The following is a 19,129-nucleotide window of genomic DNA, read 5'->3' as shown; positions in this document are numbered from 1 at the left end:
TTGATTGATTACTTATAATGAAGAAAAATAAATTGTTATAACTTTTGCGAAAAATATGAAAAAATGAATAAATTCTTGTTGTGTCAAATATATATATGTATATATGGCCCACGGTTATAAAATATCAAGGGGAAAGTTTGGTATGTTCAAGACAAGCTCGAGAAGTCAGGCAGATTTACGTTCTGGTCCTTCGTCTTTTATGAAGATTAATGGAATATGATATCTTATAAAATATGTACCGTTATACATCCATTTTAAATGTCGGACACATTCTCTGCTCAATGAATCATTGATTATTCGCGGCTTCCGATCAATTCATGTACACTGTATGCGCGTGATGAAATGTCAATCAGAATGCTAAATTATATACTAGCCTTATAACATAAAATAATTCACGCTATAGTTCACGGCTGTAGATCAAATTTGTCGGCTCATGATTAATACTATAATAGAAATACGTAAAATCATTAGTATTGTGTGCAATTGCATTTCAAACGTCACTACAAGTTTCGGATTTATTTGGTTTAGCGGCCAATTATTATACAATGATGTATCACTGTATAATAATTGGCATTAAATCGAATATTATGTGATTATGAATTATTTTCATCGTCGTATAATATTTGATTAGATTTCTATAAATTTTACTGTATTTGCAGAAATATATAAATGCAATTTATATACATACATATATATATCAAGAACGATAAGATATACATATGATATACATATATATATTGTATAAATGTATATCAAGAACAAGTAATACTGATACACATTCGTGTTCTCATTCTTATCCTTCCGTATTATACATATAAAAATCAAGTGACAAGCAAGGAAAAAACAAGATTATACGATATACGAATTTTATGCATGTCTTTCCTTTTATCAACACTTGTTCCATCATGGTTCCTTCATGATTTCGTGATTCGTATGGTACATAGCATGTGTATCGTTTCTTTCGCGGCGCAAACCTGACCTGACCCAATCCACTTGAAAAGGCGGTAGAGCGAAGCACGCATATATAAATGACAGGGAGTATCTTTGAACATTTATTGCAGCGTTGCATTAATAAAATGACTTACTACATTGTTTACGTCGTTCGTGTCTGCCCGATTCCCATCCGGTGGTCTGGGACGAAATGAGATGTGTCCCTAGAGTGATGCGTTTCCTCGTGTACACCAACGTTGTATATCAACTATTCTCTTCGCTTTGCTTGTCCACGTCACTTCCGAGTAAGTTCATTAAAATTTTGCGGATATTTTCATATCTCATACGGAACATATGTGAAAACTTGACTTGGAAAATACGAGGATATTTCCCAAAATAATAGAATCATTTGAATTTCAAGAAAACACACGTAACTAATGCTCTCATTTGTTAAAAGATCGTTTAGCTTTTTGCGCGAAATGTTTTCCAACAGATTCTATGATAAAATTGATGTCAACTCTTCCTTAGCAGAAAAACGAAAGATTGCAATTTTTCTCAGTTTTTCCTTCAGTGTGTCTGAAAGTGACTGAAAAGACAGTGCATATCCTACGTGCATATCCTCGACTGTCAAATTATAAATTTAATTGAAAATTTTTCTTGCGTATAATTTTCAATTCACTTTGCCGACATTTTTACCATTTCCCACGTCAGTCTTATATGGACCTGGAACATACAACCTACATTTAACAATAAGTTGAAATGTACCCGTCACGTATATATACGTTATCTCGGTATTTCGATGGTTCAGAAATTCATTTCACGCCGCTTTTGCGTGGATTTGTTGAAATATATAAATGGGAATGAAAGGCGTCGTATGGTCTCCCCCAACCGTTGGCGCGCGGCAACAATTGTGGAAACTGTCTGAGGCACCAAGCACGTTAGCACTTTAACGTGCCAGCTCGCGAACAACGTTCCTTCAGCCCTCCGGGGACTTCGGTTAACCCCAGTTAAGCATCCGAGGCGAAAATTTATCAATCCCCGCGAATATTCTTCGTACGCCGTTATACTCCAATTAGAGATTCGCCTCTGCCACGTGGCGGTAGTCTAATGCTAAAATCGATTGTGTAAAATTTTACTCGCTGATAATTCTCTAAGAATCGTTGCGTGCGAGGAGTTTTCGCTTTGATTGATTTCTTCGAATAATCTGAATTATCTGAATAATAAGAATCTGAATTATCTAAATAAATAACGCGCGCAAAACACGCAGTTATTAATTGTTGTTTATGTAAATAGCTAACGGTTCTCCGTCGAATAATCACATATTTATTGATTTTTTCGTACAATATTTTATTTCTCTGTAATATTGACACGTAGAAAACGGTAAATATATCACAATTTAATTAAATGTTATAATTGTTTGCGAAAATATATGCTTATTGATAGATTTTTGTATTAAACTACCTATTGTTTATCAGCGTCGTTCGAAATAAATGCCACAGAAGTAATTATTATAGAATATATAATTATATGAAATTATATGATAAATTATTAAACAGCTCGTATCACTAGGACAGGCATTGTAAATAGACATTACTGAAAACATTCGTACAAATCTTGCGAGCAAATTTCGCCGTAGAAATTTTGTCACGCAACGACATATTTGTTACTGCATCTCGCGAGCCTATCGTACTGATATCATCCTACATATGCATAATAATCTCATTAGACTTTCAGAAAATTAGGTCAAGTATCGCGCGCCTGCTTTTATTTTATGGCAGTGTATATATTTCGATTTCGATTTTCTTTTCTTGCGAATGAATCGAAAGTTAGCTGAATATGTTCGTCGTATTTTCCGCGATTATTTTTATATTGCGATTTTTATATCGCACGAAATGTGACTGATACTCCAAAGAGTCACGACGATAACTCCAAATGATAAATCAGATATCCGCGGCACGTTGCGCGGTTGCATATTGCAATTTGTAAGTGAAACTGCGATAAATCCAGAATCAAAATCGAATTGGATTCTACATGAACGGAATCTTAATCAGCCTAGTTTTATTTTTCTAATTTTCTAGGATATCGTTAGAATCCTCAAGATTATATCTTAAAGTGTAAAATATATAGACGAAATAATCGTGTATTTACGTTAACGGATGTATAAACTCTTGTATAAATTTAGCTCTCAAAAGCAGATAATACATTCAACAAGATATTTGTTTGCAATATCTGTGTGTAACATCTTTGGCAATCTTTGCCATATATGTAGAAAATATATTGAATATTCCTTTGAAACACTGCGAAAAAAAAGATTGAAAAGAATAATATAGTAATATACACCACAGACCGGTCAATATTATACATAATTCAAGTTAAAATTGCAAAAGTTTTTCTTAGTAAACTTCGTAAACGTATTTCTTTTATTCATAAATAATTTTATACAGTTGGTTATTCAGAAGACTAAATGTTGTAAGACACTCATGTGCTATGCATTCCGTGTCCGCAAATTTTAAGGCTTTGTACAAGCGATCATAAACTACATATATATATATATATATATATATATATATATATATATATATATAGTCAGAGATCAGATTAATTTTATGTAGAATAATAATTATTTTTTAATTGTATTTTAAAAATAATTTCTTAAATTATGCTTAACATAAAATTCAAAATCTGATAGTAAGTTATTTGTTAAAGATAAATGGTAATTAAAATCCACTTGCATCTCAGTTATCTTATTTGGGTATTTTTATACCTGCATATTTATTTTGTTGAAACTTATTTTTTTGTACAAAGAGAAAAGGAAGAAACTACTGATTTAAACGGCGTTGATTGCGCTGCGTAATTATATACTAAATCAGAGAATTACTCTAGAGATTTAACTGTGCAAGCATATAAAGTACTACAAAAATGATTAGGAAATTTATGAGAAATTATACTACAGAATATACTACAAAATATACTCCCTTTATGGCGTATATCTAGAAGCGAAGCAAATAAAACGCGGATATGTAACATAAGTTTAAGAGTTAAACGAGAATATCATAGAGGCTTGATTCTAATGCTTTTTTCATTAATAGAAGAATATGAGAGAATCAGTATTTGCATCTTGCGCGTACAAATCTTGTTTAAGCCGCTTTATTTCGCTGGCAAAAAGATAATTTTGAATGCTCCTGAATGCTATTGGGATTTTCATCGCAATATTATTAACAATATTATTAACAATATTATTTAACAATTATTATTTTCTAGTAGAAAGAAGATATTTATCATTGAAATGTATTTTTTTTATTTCTTCGAATCAATAGTAAAATAACAGGATAATACTATAATTATAATTATTATATTTTACAGTTAAAAACTTATAAGATATAGATTTTTATAATAAAGATAATGTAAATTAGATATATAAATTATATACTATATTTTACATATAACTAAATTCAATTTCTAAATAATATTTTCTTAAATTTGAATTACAGTATCTTTTAAATTAAATATTCGTTGAAAGAGAAAATATTCTTAGAAAGAGAAAATTTGGATAAATTATAAGTTGTAGTATATGCATATTCTTCTTTACAATAATTCATTTTTATTTTAACGTTTCTAAAAATTTGTAATACATATCAACATTGTAATCATGTCTATCATTTGTAATACATATCAAATTCTTCAATATACAGACTTTCACAGTTATCAAACTAGATACACGTGACAAATTCCTATAATCAGTATAGGAAAGAATATGTGTCGCGATCGTAACAGTTTCCTCTTGCTTGAATGTGTTCCATCGATTGGCACTATCCGTAATATGGCGGAAAATTGAACGAGTGAGAAAAAGAATTACCCACTACAATAAGCACACACAGCATATTTCTTACGTTCTATAAAGAAAAGAGCGAGAAAAGAAAATAAAATGTGAGAAAAAACAGCGATATAAAAAGCTTCAAGACCAGATAACGCAAAACTTTTTATTGCAAAAACGAGCAGCACGAGTTTTAAAATGTAAAAAACTGTAAAGAAAATGTAATATGTAGGAGAAAAAGCAAACAAAGAAAAATTCGTAATTGCCTAAGAACACTATTTTTGCACAATTCACTGAAAAATTGTTATATTTATAATGCATCTCATTCTTTTGAAAACGAAATTAGAAATCGTTACAAAGCTACAAGAATAAAATTTAGTAATATTAACAAAAATTGAGTAAATATCGTATGTATATCTATCTGTTTTATTGATAATATGAGCACAATAGTAGAATAGAAGAACAGAAGAGTAAAAATTAAAATAGGAAAAGCGGAAAATTAGAAGCCATAATAAATACGTAACTGTCAGTTGATAAAAATGCAAATAAATAAAACGGTGACTGATTAAAGAGACATGTACATACGTACATTTACATATTGCTTTTTACAGATTTGTAAATATATTGTCAACATCATACAGAGGAGATTAATAAATTAATATGTCATAGAGCGAACATTAATTATAAAAATATTTTTCTCTTGTCTTATATATTATTTTTTTTAATTTTTAAAAATGGTTTTAATTTTTCTTTTATCGTGTAATATAAATATTAATTCGTCTCTGTTAATGTATTGGAATTTCTTTTTCAGAAAATGTTTGCATTGTGGGATTTCAAAATGAATGGAAATAAATTATATGATATAAAAGTTTTAATAATAATCTGCATTATATAGCAATATTTAAGCTAAATATATGTAAAATAAAAATGGAAATGCATGCGTATACGTTTTAGCAATTAAGAATTTTACATTATTCAGAATTATTGCTTTAATTCATGTATTTTTTTACAGATATTCATTGAGGAAGTCATCACAAGTGTCAGAAGACCGATTAAAATTACAATCATGTGGCAAGCGAGAATCGCAAGAGAGAGTTATTATATAATTATTACATAATATACTCCTAATTTTTTTTAACTTTAATATATTTAAATTATCAGTGCTATATATATATATATATATTCTTTTTTCAATCTTTCTTAATTAATATATAACAACACAATTTGACATTAACGCTTATAACACTGTCGCAATAATTGTTAACTAAAGTTGCAGCAATTAGTGACAAATTTCTGGCAAAACCGCGATGAAAGCTGTAGAATTGTAGAAGATATGTTTGAAATCGTGAAAAAAAATTGTTGACTTTATCGTGACACGGTTATCAACTCAAGTGACATTGGGAAATTAACGAATAATGAACGAAACCTATTCATTAGTGCAGGTACAAGACAAAAGTTTAATAAAGCGACATTTCAAATTGATGTGTAACATCCGGTGTAGGATATTTTCGCCGATATGAACGCTCGATACGACGAGGGGTGAAACGAGGAAGGATCGACGAGCACACACGAGCACAAAAAAATGTCTATTCGCGACTTGTCCGATAACCTGGTTTCCACCGAATATTTCGGTGTTTTAGTAGCCGATGACGGCTCGCCGTTTGTTACCGACCTTCCCCGGTTCTCCACCGTCACTTCCGAAATTGCCAACGTCACCTCGCCAGTCATTTTGCAATCGTCGAGTCAAGACAGCCTTCTGGAGAATCTCATTATACCGTTATACGTTACAATCTTCTTCCTTTCCATCGTCGGAAATTCTTTGGTGCTCATCACACTGGCGAGGAACAAACGGATGCGGACAGTGACAAATGTCTACCTACTAAACTTGGTAAGTCCTTGTTGTACTCTGCTTGACTTTTGTTAAATGAAGAATACGGATGTATTCTTTCATAAATACTAGATAGTGTCTTTCAGGGAGAAAATAAAGAGAAATTTTAATAATAAAATTTTCAAATTTCAACTTTAATATTTATTACATCAATGTATATTAATTTTCAAAATGCTTTATATGTTTACTTGATATATAAATAAGAATCCAATTAATTTTATCTTATAAAATTTATAGCAAAATCTTAAATAATACTCTAATGCAAATAGTGCAGTGATGCACATAATCACTTTTCTTTCCTGAAAAGAAATATGGACACGGCTGTTTATTCATGAATATGCAATTCTATCGTCATTAAAATTCATACGATGACATTCTCCGTTATTGACGTTTAAAAAATTGTTTAACATATATATAGTTCATCAATCAGCGATTGATTTAACTTCTGTATTTTGTAAATTGAATATGGCGGCAATGCGCTGACCGATTGGTTATTTATGTTCAGGAATATTGTGACAGCAACTATTCGATAATATTGAATGGTTTTGTAATCGACTTTAATTGAATTGAATTGAATCGAATCGAGTTAAATAGATTTTCTGGCGCGCTCTCTTTCAAAATAAAATTTTTGCGAAAATTATTTTAAGCCGAGTGTATCATTCATGACAACAATGCTAGTCAATTTCTTATTAGCAGTGTAATATTAGATTTTGTATGAACATAAATGCCATTCTCTTTAATTTGAATAATTTTATTATGATTCGTCTACACATCTGTGTTAACTATTTCGAATGCTGCATTATAAATGTTGCTGCTTTAATTTTTAATTCATAGATACTGTAATATATGTGTGTGTGCGTATACATACATACATATGTTATTGTGGCGGAAAAAATAAAACAAGAGAATAAAATGGTAGAAACATACGTGTATATAAATTTGCATTCCTGATTGCGTCAAAAGTCAAATTACATTTCTCCAGATAGTAATTTCGCATTCGACAATAATTCACGCGGATAATACATTATTTAAAAATAAGCAATAAGCAAAGTTTTTCATCATAGATTCAACTGAACAATTTTTCAAATCAGATATGAGATAAAATATATGTTGCGTGCTCCACATAATATTTCTTGGAATTTTTACGATGTCTCGTGCAAGTTTCTGCGGGAACAAAATATCTGGCATGGTTCGCGGGTTAATAAATAAAAGCGGAGAATGATAAGAGCGCCAACGAGATTCAAGAGTGTGCAATGTCCTACGCGCATCTATTTCCTATTTTTGCATATTTTGTATGTGCGGTGCTCCGGGAAAAAAACTGCCAACAGCATCTATTTTCGGTTGCACCGGCTGCTGGCGATTCGTCACGCGTGCATAGTCATCATTTTGCCAGAACGAAGAAAAATGTCGGTCACGTTCTTGGATGCCGGAAACCTAAAACCTTTTCCTACTATGTATTCAATGAGAGTAAGACTCGTAAAATTGCTTATTGTTAAAATAGGCTTTACCCGAAAATCTTTAATATAGATGTCGAACGGTAGTCAATTTATCTCTTTATTTCATTATTTAAAATTGCTATTTAAAAAAATTACACGCAAATTCAGAGCTTAATTTGACATTATAAATATCAATTAACATTATAAATATCAATTATTTGTTAGTTTATAAATTTTATTTATCAATATCTTATTTTTTAAGTGTGTAATGATGTATATTTAATGCAACAAATAATTCTGTCCCAAAAAATTTTTGTTCTTAAAAAACTTTTTTAAAAAGAGAAATGTGTATAAAATAATAAATATTTTCAATAAAAACACAAAATAAAAAATCACAAAAGATTTAAAACAATAGAATATACATATATTGACAAATATTATTACATTGATCTTGTAAATAAATTATGTTTCATAATCTTGATATACATATTTTATTTTCTTGTCGACGTGCACCAAGAAGCATTCTACGCTTATTTGTTTGATAATATTTGCGTGCTCGTAGACGGCATACAAAAATATGATTAAAAAAGTTTTTTTTAGAGATATTTTTTATCTTTTTAAAAATAAATTACATTCATAAAGAAATTCGAATTCGAATTCGCGAGGAAATATATGAATATTTTAATATTTATATTGAACGAAAAAATATATTCCAGCTGCGCGAGCGCCCCAGTGAATTGCGAGAACAGTTCACCTGCATAAAAAAGCGCACGCAAATAATACAAATATTTACAACGAAAAAGTGGAAATATCGGAGCTAATAAAACTAAGTTATTTCTTCTCCTATTTTTTCGTTGCTTATTTTCATATCAACACTTATTATATGTCTATTTATATTGACGAATAAGTTTTCTAATGCTTCTTTGCATATGAATAAACTTATAAAATTATATTGATTTGTGCAGTAAGAGAGTTATTTCAATAAAATATGTGATGTATATATATATACATTATTGTTTATTAAACATTCATTAAGATTGATTAAATTTCTATCAAAATTTATATTAAAGTAGTAAATGTAACTATTTTTTTTATTTACAGGTACACATAATATATAAAATATTTTTAATGTTTTTTTCTTTTATATTTTTACTTTAGGAAATAAAAAAGAAGATAAATATTTCAAACATTTAAATAGATAATATACAAATTTAAAATACTAATAATTACTGTTTAAAAATATTAATAATTACTGTTATATCAATATTATATCATATTATATATTGACTAAAAAATCACGCAAATAACAATTATAGTTTTTTACTTTATATAATAGATATAAAGAATTTACTATGTATATTAAAAAAATGTTTTAAGATCGATAGAATTCGCTTTTCGCTTCACAGCTTTCATTAAGATGGTAACTTCATAAATGCAAGAGTTGTGCGCGTGTTTTTTTACATAAATATTATTTAGATACAAAGCATTTTACTACGACAGGGAAAGTTAGCAATAACTGTCATGTCGTCAATAAATCGCCTCGCCATGTGACGCCTTTTGAATAAGAAAAGAATTCTTTTAAGATGAGATTCTTCTTTATAAAGTAAAAAGAATCTTTAGAAAACGAAGAGAAGTACTTATAGCTGGTGAATTGTTTTGATATATAAGGCACTAAAAATTTACATGTAAAACTTTTGGGATCATGTCACAAAATTTAAGTCCTCATAAAAAAAGAATCCTAATAAACAATTGAAAATAAAAAAGAAACGATCTTTCGTGAATTAATTTCCATAGAGATGTTTTACCAGATATCATAATGTATTCTTATTTTTAATTTAATCATAAAAATATTTAATGTAAAAAATGAGGAAAATATGCAGTAAAAAAAACATTGTCGAGTTACAATTTTTGTCGAAAGAAACTGATATTAAATTGATAGAAGAATTTGTGAACAATGTTTGAACGTAATTTTTCAGCATTTTTTCTTGTGTATCGTTATAGTATATGTAGGTTGTTATTGGTTGTATGGATCAATAAAGTTTTTACTATACGATTAAAAGAAACGTAACATCTTCTTGATTCAAATTGGCTCGTTTGCGTGAAATAATTTTGTACGCGCTGCAATACATAGTCTGGAAAGTTTACGTATCCCTCGTATAGTGAAACATGATGGTTGCAAATTATGTAGTGCTATTAGCAAATGGTGTCCTTGTCACCGAGATTAAAAAAGTTTTCATAACACAGAAGTGAAACACGATATTGTTTGCATTTTATTTCCTAAACAAACTTTAGAATTATTTAAAATTTTTCTTAAGCTATTACATTAGAATAATCTGTTATGATATATCAAAGATTATAGCTATAATCATCTCTTGTGTGTGAGTGGAATAGAAATTACTCGTTGAATTAATTTTTGTTACATTTTTGCTCAAAGGTATTTTTTAAATTATTCTATTTGATAATCTGTATTTGTCTAATAATCAATAATCTGTCAAAATTAAATTATTCTATTTGATAATCTATATTTGTCTAATAATCAGTAATCACACACACAATATGTATATCTAATAATAATGCATATCTAATAATCAATCAGATTAATAAAACTTCTAATATTTATATTATTAATTCTAGCACAATACAATTGCTATTGCGACTCATCAAAAATACTGTTATCTCATTAAAAAATAAATTTTAAATTGAGAGCAATATTATATTTATGTGTAATGTTCTATAAAATCATGTTTGTAGATAAATTCAGCTTAAATTAATACATAATCATCAAAAATGATAAAATAAAAAAATACCGATGTTATCGTTAAATGATATTAAAGAATATAAATATAATAATATCCTAATCATAATTTATATGCCAACTAATGATTAATATTAATTATTTTTTATTAGATATATATTAGTTGTTCATATATATAGCACTATTCTCTTGACGCAGAATATTTCATGACAAGATCCTTTCATCTGCTTACATAATATTCTCCAAATATTTCCACTCCGTTCCGCATTTCCGCAATCTTCCTTGAACAGATTCATCATACTGATAAGCTCCTTAGCAAACCCTTCGATTGGGCGCTAGAAAGCCCTTTGCGGAAGCGGAAGTCCAGACAATCAACAAATATAATCTACTGCGCTCTTGTGAACAGCATAGATTACCGTATCGATACCAAGTAATATCTTTAGGGAAATGAATGAATTTAATACAGTATTCCCTAAAATAGAAAATATTCTATGTATATTTGCTTGATATATATATTTGCTTCTATGTATATTTGCTTGATATGATTTATTATGTATCAATGAATCAGCTATTACTATCTGTTATACAAAATATTTCAACATAGCTGCGACGTATGAAAAATAATACACGATAAATCCATTTTCTCGGATTCGGCTATATTTTTGATATTTTTTATATTGTATATAAAAGCTCGATATCAAAAATACTGAATTTAAATATTTCTATGAGCATTGCAAAGCATTTCTACAAGCATTGCAATATTGATTCTGTAGTAGAAATGCTTTTTATATATATTCTAAAAATATTCCCTTATATTATTCTTTGTGCGTTTGCGTTTTATAGATCAAAAGAGTAATATGTAAAAATTTTAGTACATGATTTTACATGGTTAAACCAAAAGCTCGCTTCTAGATTTATGGATCATTATCTATTGAATTTGTAATATGTCCTTTGTCCTCTATCAATGTATTTCGAACACAGACTCCGAATTTCGAGAGTACACGTCAATCACCATAATAAAATATAGTAATGAATGCCGTGCTTTTATTACCGAGTACTGTGCTTGACATTTATTGGGAAAAATGATAATTTCTGTATATTAATATATATGTAGCAAATTTATCAAATCTGATATTATAATTCTACATATTTGTGAAATTTTAAAGATAAAATCATCGGTTAAATAATCTTAATATTACTATATTTTTTAATAATAATTTTCATATCTTTATTTTTTCAAATTTGTATGCATTATATAATTTTTATTTTTTAACCTTATTTTTATATTTTTTTATCTTATTTAGTTACAGTAATCGATGAAAAAATATTGCGTAAATTGGATTTACAAGCAGCAGGAGTGAAATAAGTTTTTTTTCCATGCGTACGTATTGTAAAATTGTTCAAAGTTGAGATTGCTTAAAATGCTACTAGCATTTCCTATCAATCAAAAATGATAGTCAATGTGACCTTGACCTGACCTTGACGACGCCATCCAAGGTCAAACTGATAGAATCAGTATATAGATCTTCTTAAACCCTACAACTTTTGTTGGAAACACTTTTCTGTAAAACGTATATTTTCCGAGATATTTAGGGGTTTCCACACTTTTGGTAGACCCTGTATATATTATTCTCGTAAAAATATTCCCTGTATATTATTCTCTTTTTGTGCGTTTGCGTTTTATAGATCAAAAGAGTAATATGTAAAAAATTTTAGTACATGATTTTTACATGGTTAAAACGCCAAAAAGCTCGCTTTCTAGATTTATGGATCATTATCTATTTTGAATTTGTAATATGTCCTTTGTCCTCTATCACATGTATTATCGAAACACAGACTCCCGAATTTCGAGAGTACACGTCAAATCACCATAAATAAAATATAGTAACTGGAATCGCCGTGCGGCTTTATTTACGCGAGTACGTGTGCTTGACATTTATTGGGAAAAAATGATAATTTCTGTATATGTAATATATATGTAGCAAATTTATCAAATCTGATATTATAATTCTACATGGATTTGTGAAAGTTTTAAAGATAAAATCACTCGCGTTCCAAATACATCTCTAATATTACTATATATTTTTAATAATAATTTCTTCATATCCTTTATTTTTTCAAATTTGTATGCATTTATATAATTTTTATTTTTTTAACCTTATTTTTATATTTTTTTTTCATCTTATTTTGTTACAGTAATTCGATGAAAAAATATTGCGTAAATTGATTTACAGCAGCAGGGAGTGAAATAAGTTTTTTTTCCATGCGTTACGGATGGTAAAATGTCAAAGTTGAGATTGCTTAAATGCTACGCTAGCATTTCCTATCAATCAAAAATGATCGATGCTATAACTGATGCTTCTATAACTCAGCACCATTTATATTCGGCTTTTCTATTTGTGCAATGTATCTGCAACCGCAAAGTCAATATACAACGATCATTTTTACAACGCGATTTTTATAGCTGTGATTTGTTGACTAAGTGACTATTCATATATCATATATTCCTATTCTTATCAAGTCGTGCTTTGCAGCTGTTTTATAATTTGTTGTATTTTTGTCGTATTACATATGTTATATATGCTCTATTTTTAAATATTTAATTACCATCCTAAGCTACATTATATGTGATATTTTAGATAAGATGGAAATTGGATTGGGCTTTAGAGGATTCAAACTGTCATGTTTAATAAAAGTTGATAAGATGTGATAGCTTACCTATCTTCGAAAGTTGGTGAAGGCGATCTCTCTCTTCCTCGACTATGTAATCTATGATATTTTACGTTAAACTTAAATCAGAATCTCTAGTACGTGATCCAATTTATTTCGCTTCTCTAACATAACATTGGTTTTACCGTTATCGATAAAAAAAAGTTCAAGTCTGTCTCTGACAGAAGGTCGGTAATTGAAAGGGACAACTATTTCATATACACAGATCAGTTAACAAGTAACTGTCAGAGATGACAAGTGTATGTAGTGTTTTCGTTGCATTGTGTTTATCGAAACGAACGCAACGAATGAGTGAAAATTGAAAGATAACTAACGCTACATAAATAAAAAAAATTTCTGACACAATTTTGTGCAATAATACTAGAAAGTTACATATTTCTCGTAACATTGAATTTTTATGTACATCTCTCTGATGATTTTTATCGAAATGTAAGACTTTATTTTTTGAAGAAGTGTTTGTGATTATGTCCTTAAGAAATTGATCCTTGAACAGAGATCCTTGAAAGTAGTTACGCACTTGAAACATTCTTCATAGCCGCAACGTGGCTTTCGTCAATGTAGAATAATTCTAAATGTTTCATACATTCTAACTTGCTAACAAATTTTAGATGTTGAACAAATTTATAACAAATTTTAAATGTAGAACTTATAACACGTGTTAACCTCTGCTCTAATAATTGCCGACTAAAACTGCCTTTCTATGTTGTAGAAATCGGAATTATATATGAATTACGTGCGTACTTGTTAGCTGTTTGCTACAAGTTTTAGTTAAATTATTGACATTTTGATGTTGGTGAATTTAAAGGATTTATTATCATTTTAAAGCCTATTTAACGATATTTAATGAACTCTTAAGTTTTACGTATTTAAAAATATTTAATAAATGTTTCAATTAAGTTAGCCATTTGTTAATAAAATAAGAAACTTGTTAATAAAATAAATAATATTAGTTTTTATTATAATAATTTTTGTCACAACGGAAATTAAATAGAGGAGCACTTTAATGAGGAACTTTTATTCATAACAAAATACATGTAAACATTTTTTTACGAGAGAGAAAAATGTATTCATAGACAAATATGTATTCTAATTGCAAAATGCTGTATTCACATGCTCAATGTTTTTGTATTTTATTCTAATTAGCTTAGTATAGCTAATTAGAAGAGCACTTTATTTGATCAAAAATGCCGAAGTAAAAAGAATAAAATTTTATTTCTTCTCTTCAAATATATAATTCAAAATAAAGTTATTTATTTTGTGATAAATTTAGGGAAAAATAAAAGCTTAAACATTTGTTCTTACGCTAAACAAAAATTTATTAATAATTTAGGTAAATTATTATTATTCTTACTGTGTATTCTTACTGTGTATTTTATTATCAAACGTATTGAGATTTTTAACATCATCAATCTTTGTTTACTTGATAAAAATTCACATTTAAAATAAAATTTCTACGGCATTGTGCTCGTCGGTGCCGTTTCTTCCGACGGAAGGCCAGTCGGAAGCCAGCATGCAGTGCATGCGAATATCTCCACCGGCACTTATTTGGTCAGTGAGCGACCTTTCTAAGGATTCTTCATGGCAATCGGCATTGCAACCAATCGAGCGAGATACCATCGCTCTGGAATCGCATATCACTGTGTCAAAAGCTAGATATAAGGTCTGGATAGCTTAGTGGTTTAGAGCAGTTGCCCGGAAAGCGAAAGACTCGGATTCGATTCCGGATCCTGCCACTTGTGCCTCACATATTTTTCTAGTCCGCGAATATTGTTTTCTAGCAATTATTCGTTGGGCTGTAAAGTGTGTGAATGTTCTATCCACAGGATTTGCATCGATGCCGTTGCCACGGATGGATTCTGTCACTCGTTGATCAAATGAGCGTATAGACACGTCTGATCTCCTCTACATACATCCCTATCTTTTCTGGAATATATAAATAGAAAATGATAGAATATAATAGAATGTAATAAATAATAGAATAAAATAAATAACAGAATTGTAAATACAAATGTAAATTTTCTAAATCTTTCAGCGCTTCTCAATACATATGCATACACATACCTTAAATTAAAATTTAAATTGTTAATGCATTATTTATATACGTAATAAAGTTTAAATAGTATATAAATAAATATATAAATAAAATATATAAATAAAATATATGAATAAAATATTTAAATGTTTCAATACTATTACTTATTAGGAAATTTTTGAAACGTATATAATAAATTGTATATAATATATAAATGTATATAATAAATTTTTTTTAAATATATATTTTTAATACTAAAATAATGTTAACTGCTTTGTATGTATATAAATAAGTGTCTGATCAACATATAACGTTTATAAAGAAAAGAAAAAAATCAAAGAGTTGAATATATATCTTGTATTACAATTCTTCGAATAGAGGCAAACTTTTACTGATATCTCGAAGTACAAAACTTTCAGTTTTATACAAGACAAAGTTGCAAAATGTTGAAAATAGCTTCCTACTTAGCGCAAATGCGATACCAAGAACAAAGCCTTTCAAAGGCCTTTTATTCTGATTTGTAGTTTAAAACTCGTTATTTCTATCGTTTATATAATTTAATTTTGCTAGATGGGTGAACATTTTGTAGTATACGAAAATACCATCAGAATATGTTTTCGTTATTAGTATAAAATTTAACTTTTTTAAATAGCATAAAAAATATCCAGAAAATTATTTTTAAATATATATTATGAAAAGTTAACTGCTATATTTAAAATGTTCATACAATGTTGATAAAAGTTCGCGAGAATATAAAAGTTTCTTTCGTATAAAATATATTTGGAATTATAATTGTACGCCGACTGATTAAAAAATCATAATTTTTGTAATACAAATATCCGTGGGCTATAAAAGATAGAATTTGTCACGCAGAAAAATAGATGTATTTTGCATAGGCCATATTATTGTGCTTATTATATTATTTTTATTTTTATTTTTCATGAGTTTTTTTATAGAAAATTATCAGAAATCTCCATTAACCAAATTAAATCTGAATTGCACATAAAGAAATAAAATTTGATTATATATAATTATTATTATCGTTTATTTTAAAAAATTTTTCAGTTGTCATATTTTCTTTTGATTAAATATTAAATTTTCCTTGCTAAAACTCTTTTCAAAAATGAAATAATACATCAGGTTTATAACATACAGTATTATTAAATATAGTATGCAACGATCGAAATTTATGCAAGGAGCTTTAAATATTTTTCTAACAATGAATTCATAATCACTCCATCTAAATATTTTATACATAATTTTGGTTACTTGAAAACACTTAAAGCTATGACTTAGGGCATATGACTTTTTAACTTTCCGCTTAACAAAAGGACTAACATGCAAAACGTGAGAAATAAAAGTTGGGCAAAGCCATATAAAATGTGCGCATAGTGGAAATAAGTGAACGCAAGAGATTATCTATTATTCGGATGTGATAAATATTATGAGATAATAAGTTTTATTCTTACCATTTTCATGAACGTAAAATCGAGGTTCATATTTTATTAATATTTTCTTATAATCCTTTTTTACATTATTTTAATTTATTAATATATACAACGCAAAATATCGCACAGCTTATATATTTGCATATCTTGTAAAATTTTTATATGCATAATATAACGTTTTGTCTTCCTTCAAAGAATAACATTTTACATTATCTAGTGAGGCAATATTAAATTGAAAATTGTAAATTTATTATTATTGATAATAATATTTGAGTAATTACTTTTTCTTGAGACAGATTATATTATTTTCTTCCAGAATAAATATTTTAATATATTTTTATAAAAATGTAAATTTTCTTTTTTTAGAATTATTAAGTTTACATATGTTTATAACAAAAAATATAAATTAATATAACGAGAAACAAAAGCTTTACAATATTTTAATAAAGTCATGTAATAATCGTGATCCAATACCATGCCGTTTACAAATCAGTATTAGCTTCCAGCTTGTTTTCTTATTTTCGTTTTCTTCCAGCTTATTTCCTTATTTTCGTTCTTTTTATATCCTTATTGTCAATCACTTATCTCGATTTCTTTTTGGAAACTGTATCAAAAAATTCAATGAAGCAAAGACTTTCATCATTAAACCTATTCCAATGGATATTGAATAAAAGAAAAACAAGAATGTTGTTTTCTCAGATCACACAACTTGAGTTTAATTAAAAGTGATTTTCTTTTTACGAAATAGAAAAAATGTTTCCATCGGAAAATAAAAATCATTCTGATTGTAAAAGTAGACTTTATTTCCTAGAAATAAATAGTATGCATTTTTAAAATATTTTTTTAAGAATACAATAAACCGCGCGAATTTTCTGATTGAATAAACTTAAATATTTTTTTAAATCCAGTTTATCGTGCAATTGAGAGCTAATCTCTTATTGTTGCTTGATCGATCGACCTAGTATTTCCAATTTTACTTGTAGCAATCGTAGATATTGAAACTTCACAATAAAGAAATAATAAAATTATTTATTTCTGTTTTGTTCTGCTTTATTCTGCTTCAAGATACGTTTAAATCCGTGCGGTGAGCTTTCTTGCTTCATGTTACACGGATAAATAAAGTCTAGTGAAATAAATCTTTGGATAAGAAACACTGATTGATATCATTAATCTTGTAATCATACAATCAATTATTTTTATTTGACATTTTTACTATCGATATATTTTCTATGCTTTTTTTTTAAATCACAACCGCGATTAATAAAATTACTGTTGATTTCTGTTGCAGGCTGTATCGGATCTTCTGCTTGGTGTGTTCTGTATGCCTTTTACTCTTCTGGGTCAGCTTCTCAAGAATTTTGTTTTCGGTCTTACAATGTGCAAGCTGATATCGTATTTTCAAGGTAAGTGTCGGTTCACCGTGTTCAGTGATATAAAAATTCGATATTATTGGAAATATACAATCCAATCTTTCCATTCTATATTATACAATAATAAGATCAATACAATAATAAAGATCAGAGAGATTTTCAAAGTGAGAATGGCATCTTGAAAATCACAAAAGTCATGTTTATTTATTAAACATTTGTCACTGTGCACGTGGAAAATTTATTATATAAAGAGTTACTATAGATTGAAAAATTTTATAATTAAGTAATACCCTATTGGCTACGTTTCATCAAATTCAATTTATTAAAGTGTAAGGCGTGTAAAGAGTCAGCAGAGAGCTGCTCAGAAATATTAATCCTCCTTTCGTTAATTTAATTGACGTTAATGAATATTAAATCGTTAATCTGTTAATTAGTCAGTATATAAGCACATGATTATTTATCTAAAATGTATCCCACATATTAAGAATTTGAAAAAACGAATGATAAAACAATTGCCACAATATATTCAGGCTCTTTGAAACGATTAAACAGGGAAAAATTTTCAAATGACTGAGACATAATTGACTTGATAAATTGTTGTTAAAAAAATAAATAAGTATATGAACAATTTCTTTTACGACAACTTATTAATTATGTTACTAATGTCGTAAAAATTTTTCTGATTAAAAAGATTTGATTTCTTCACGTTGATGTATACATAATTCT

General features: G+C 28.2%; 1 protein-coding gene across 2 annotated transcripts in view; it reads left to right on the top strand.

Moving 5' to 3' along the window:
• The window catches only part of LOC105252393 (cholecystokinin receptor type A), a 36,025-nt gene that overhangs the window by 2,778 nt on the left and 14,118 nt on the right, over positions 1-19,129 (top strand). For both annotated transcript variants that reach the window (XM_020027893.2, XM_025410369.1), the window contains 3 exons: positions 5,757-5,838; positions 6,015-6,632; positions 18,322-18,436. In XM_020027893.2, the coding sequence (XP_019883452.1) occupies positions 6,327-6,632; positions 18,322-18,436 (421 nt within the window). In that variant the 5' untranslated portion in view covers positions 5,757-5,838; positions 6,015-6,326. The remainder of the gene's footprint in view (positions 1-5,756; positions 5,839-6,014; positions 6,633-18,321; positions 18,437-19,129) is intronic.

Source organism: Camponotus floridanus, unplaced genomic scaffold (genome assembly GCF_003227725.1).
Source record: "Camponotus floridanus strain SB8 unplaced genomic scaffold, Cflo_v7.5 scaffold31, whole genome shotgun sequence".
Taxonomy (NCBI): Eukaryota; Metazoa; Arthropoda; class Insecta; order Hymenoptera; family Formicidae; genus Camponotus; species Camponotus floridanus.
The sequence above is the reverse complement of the archived record's forward strand: the minus strand, read 5'-3'. Positions and strand labels throughout refer to the sequence as shown.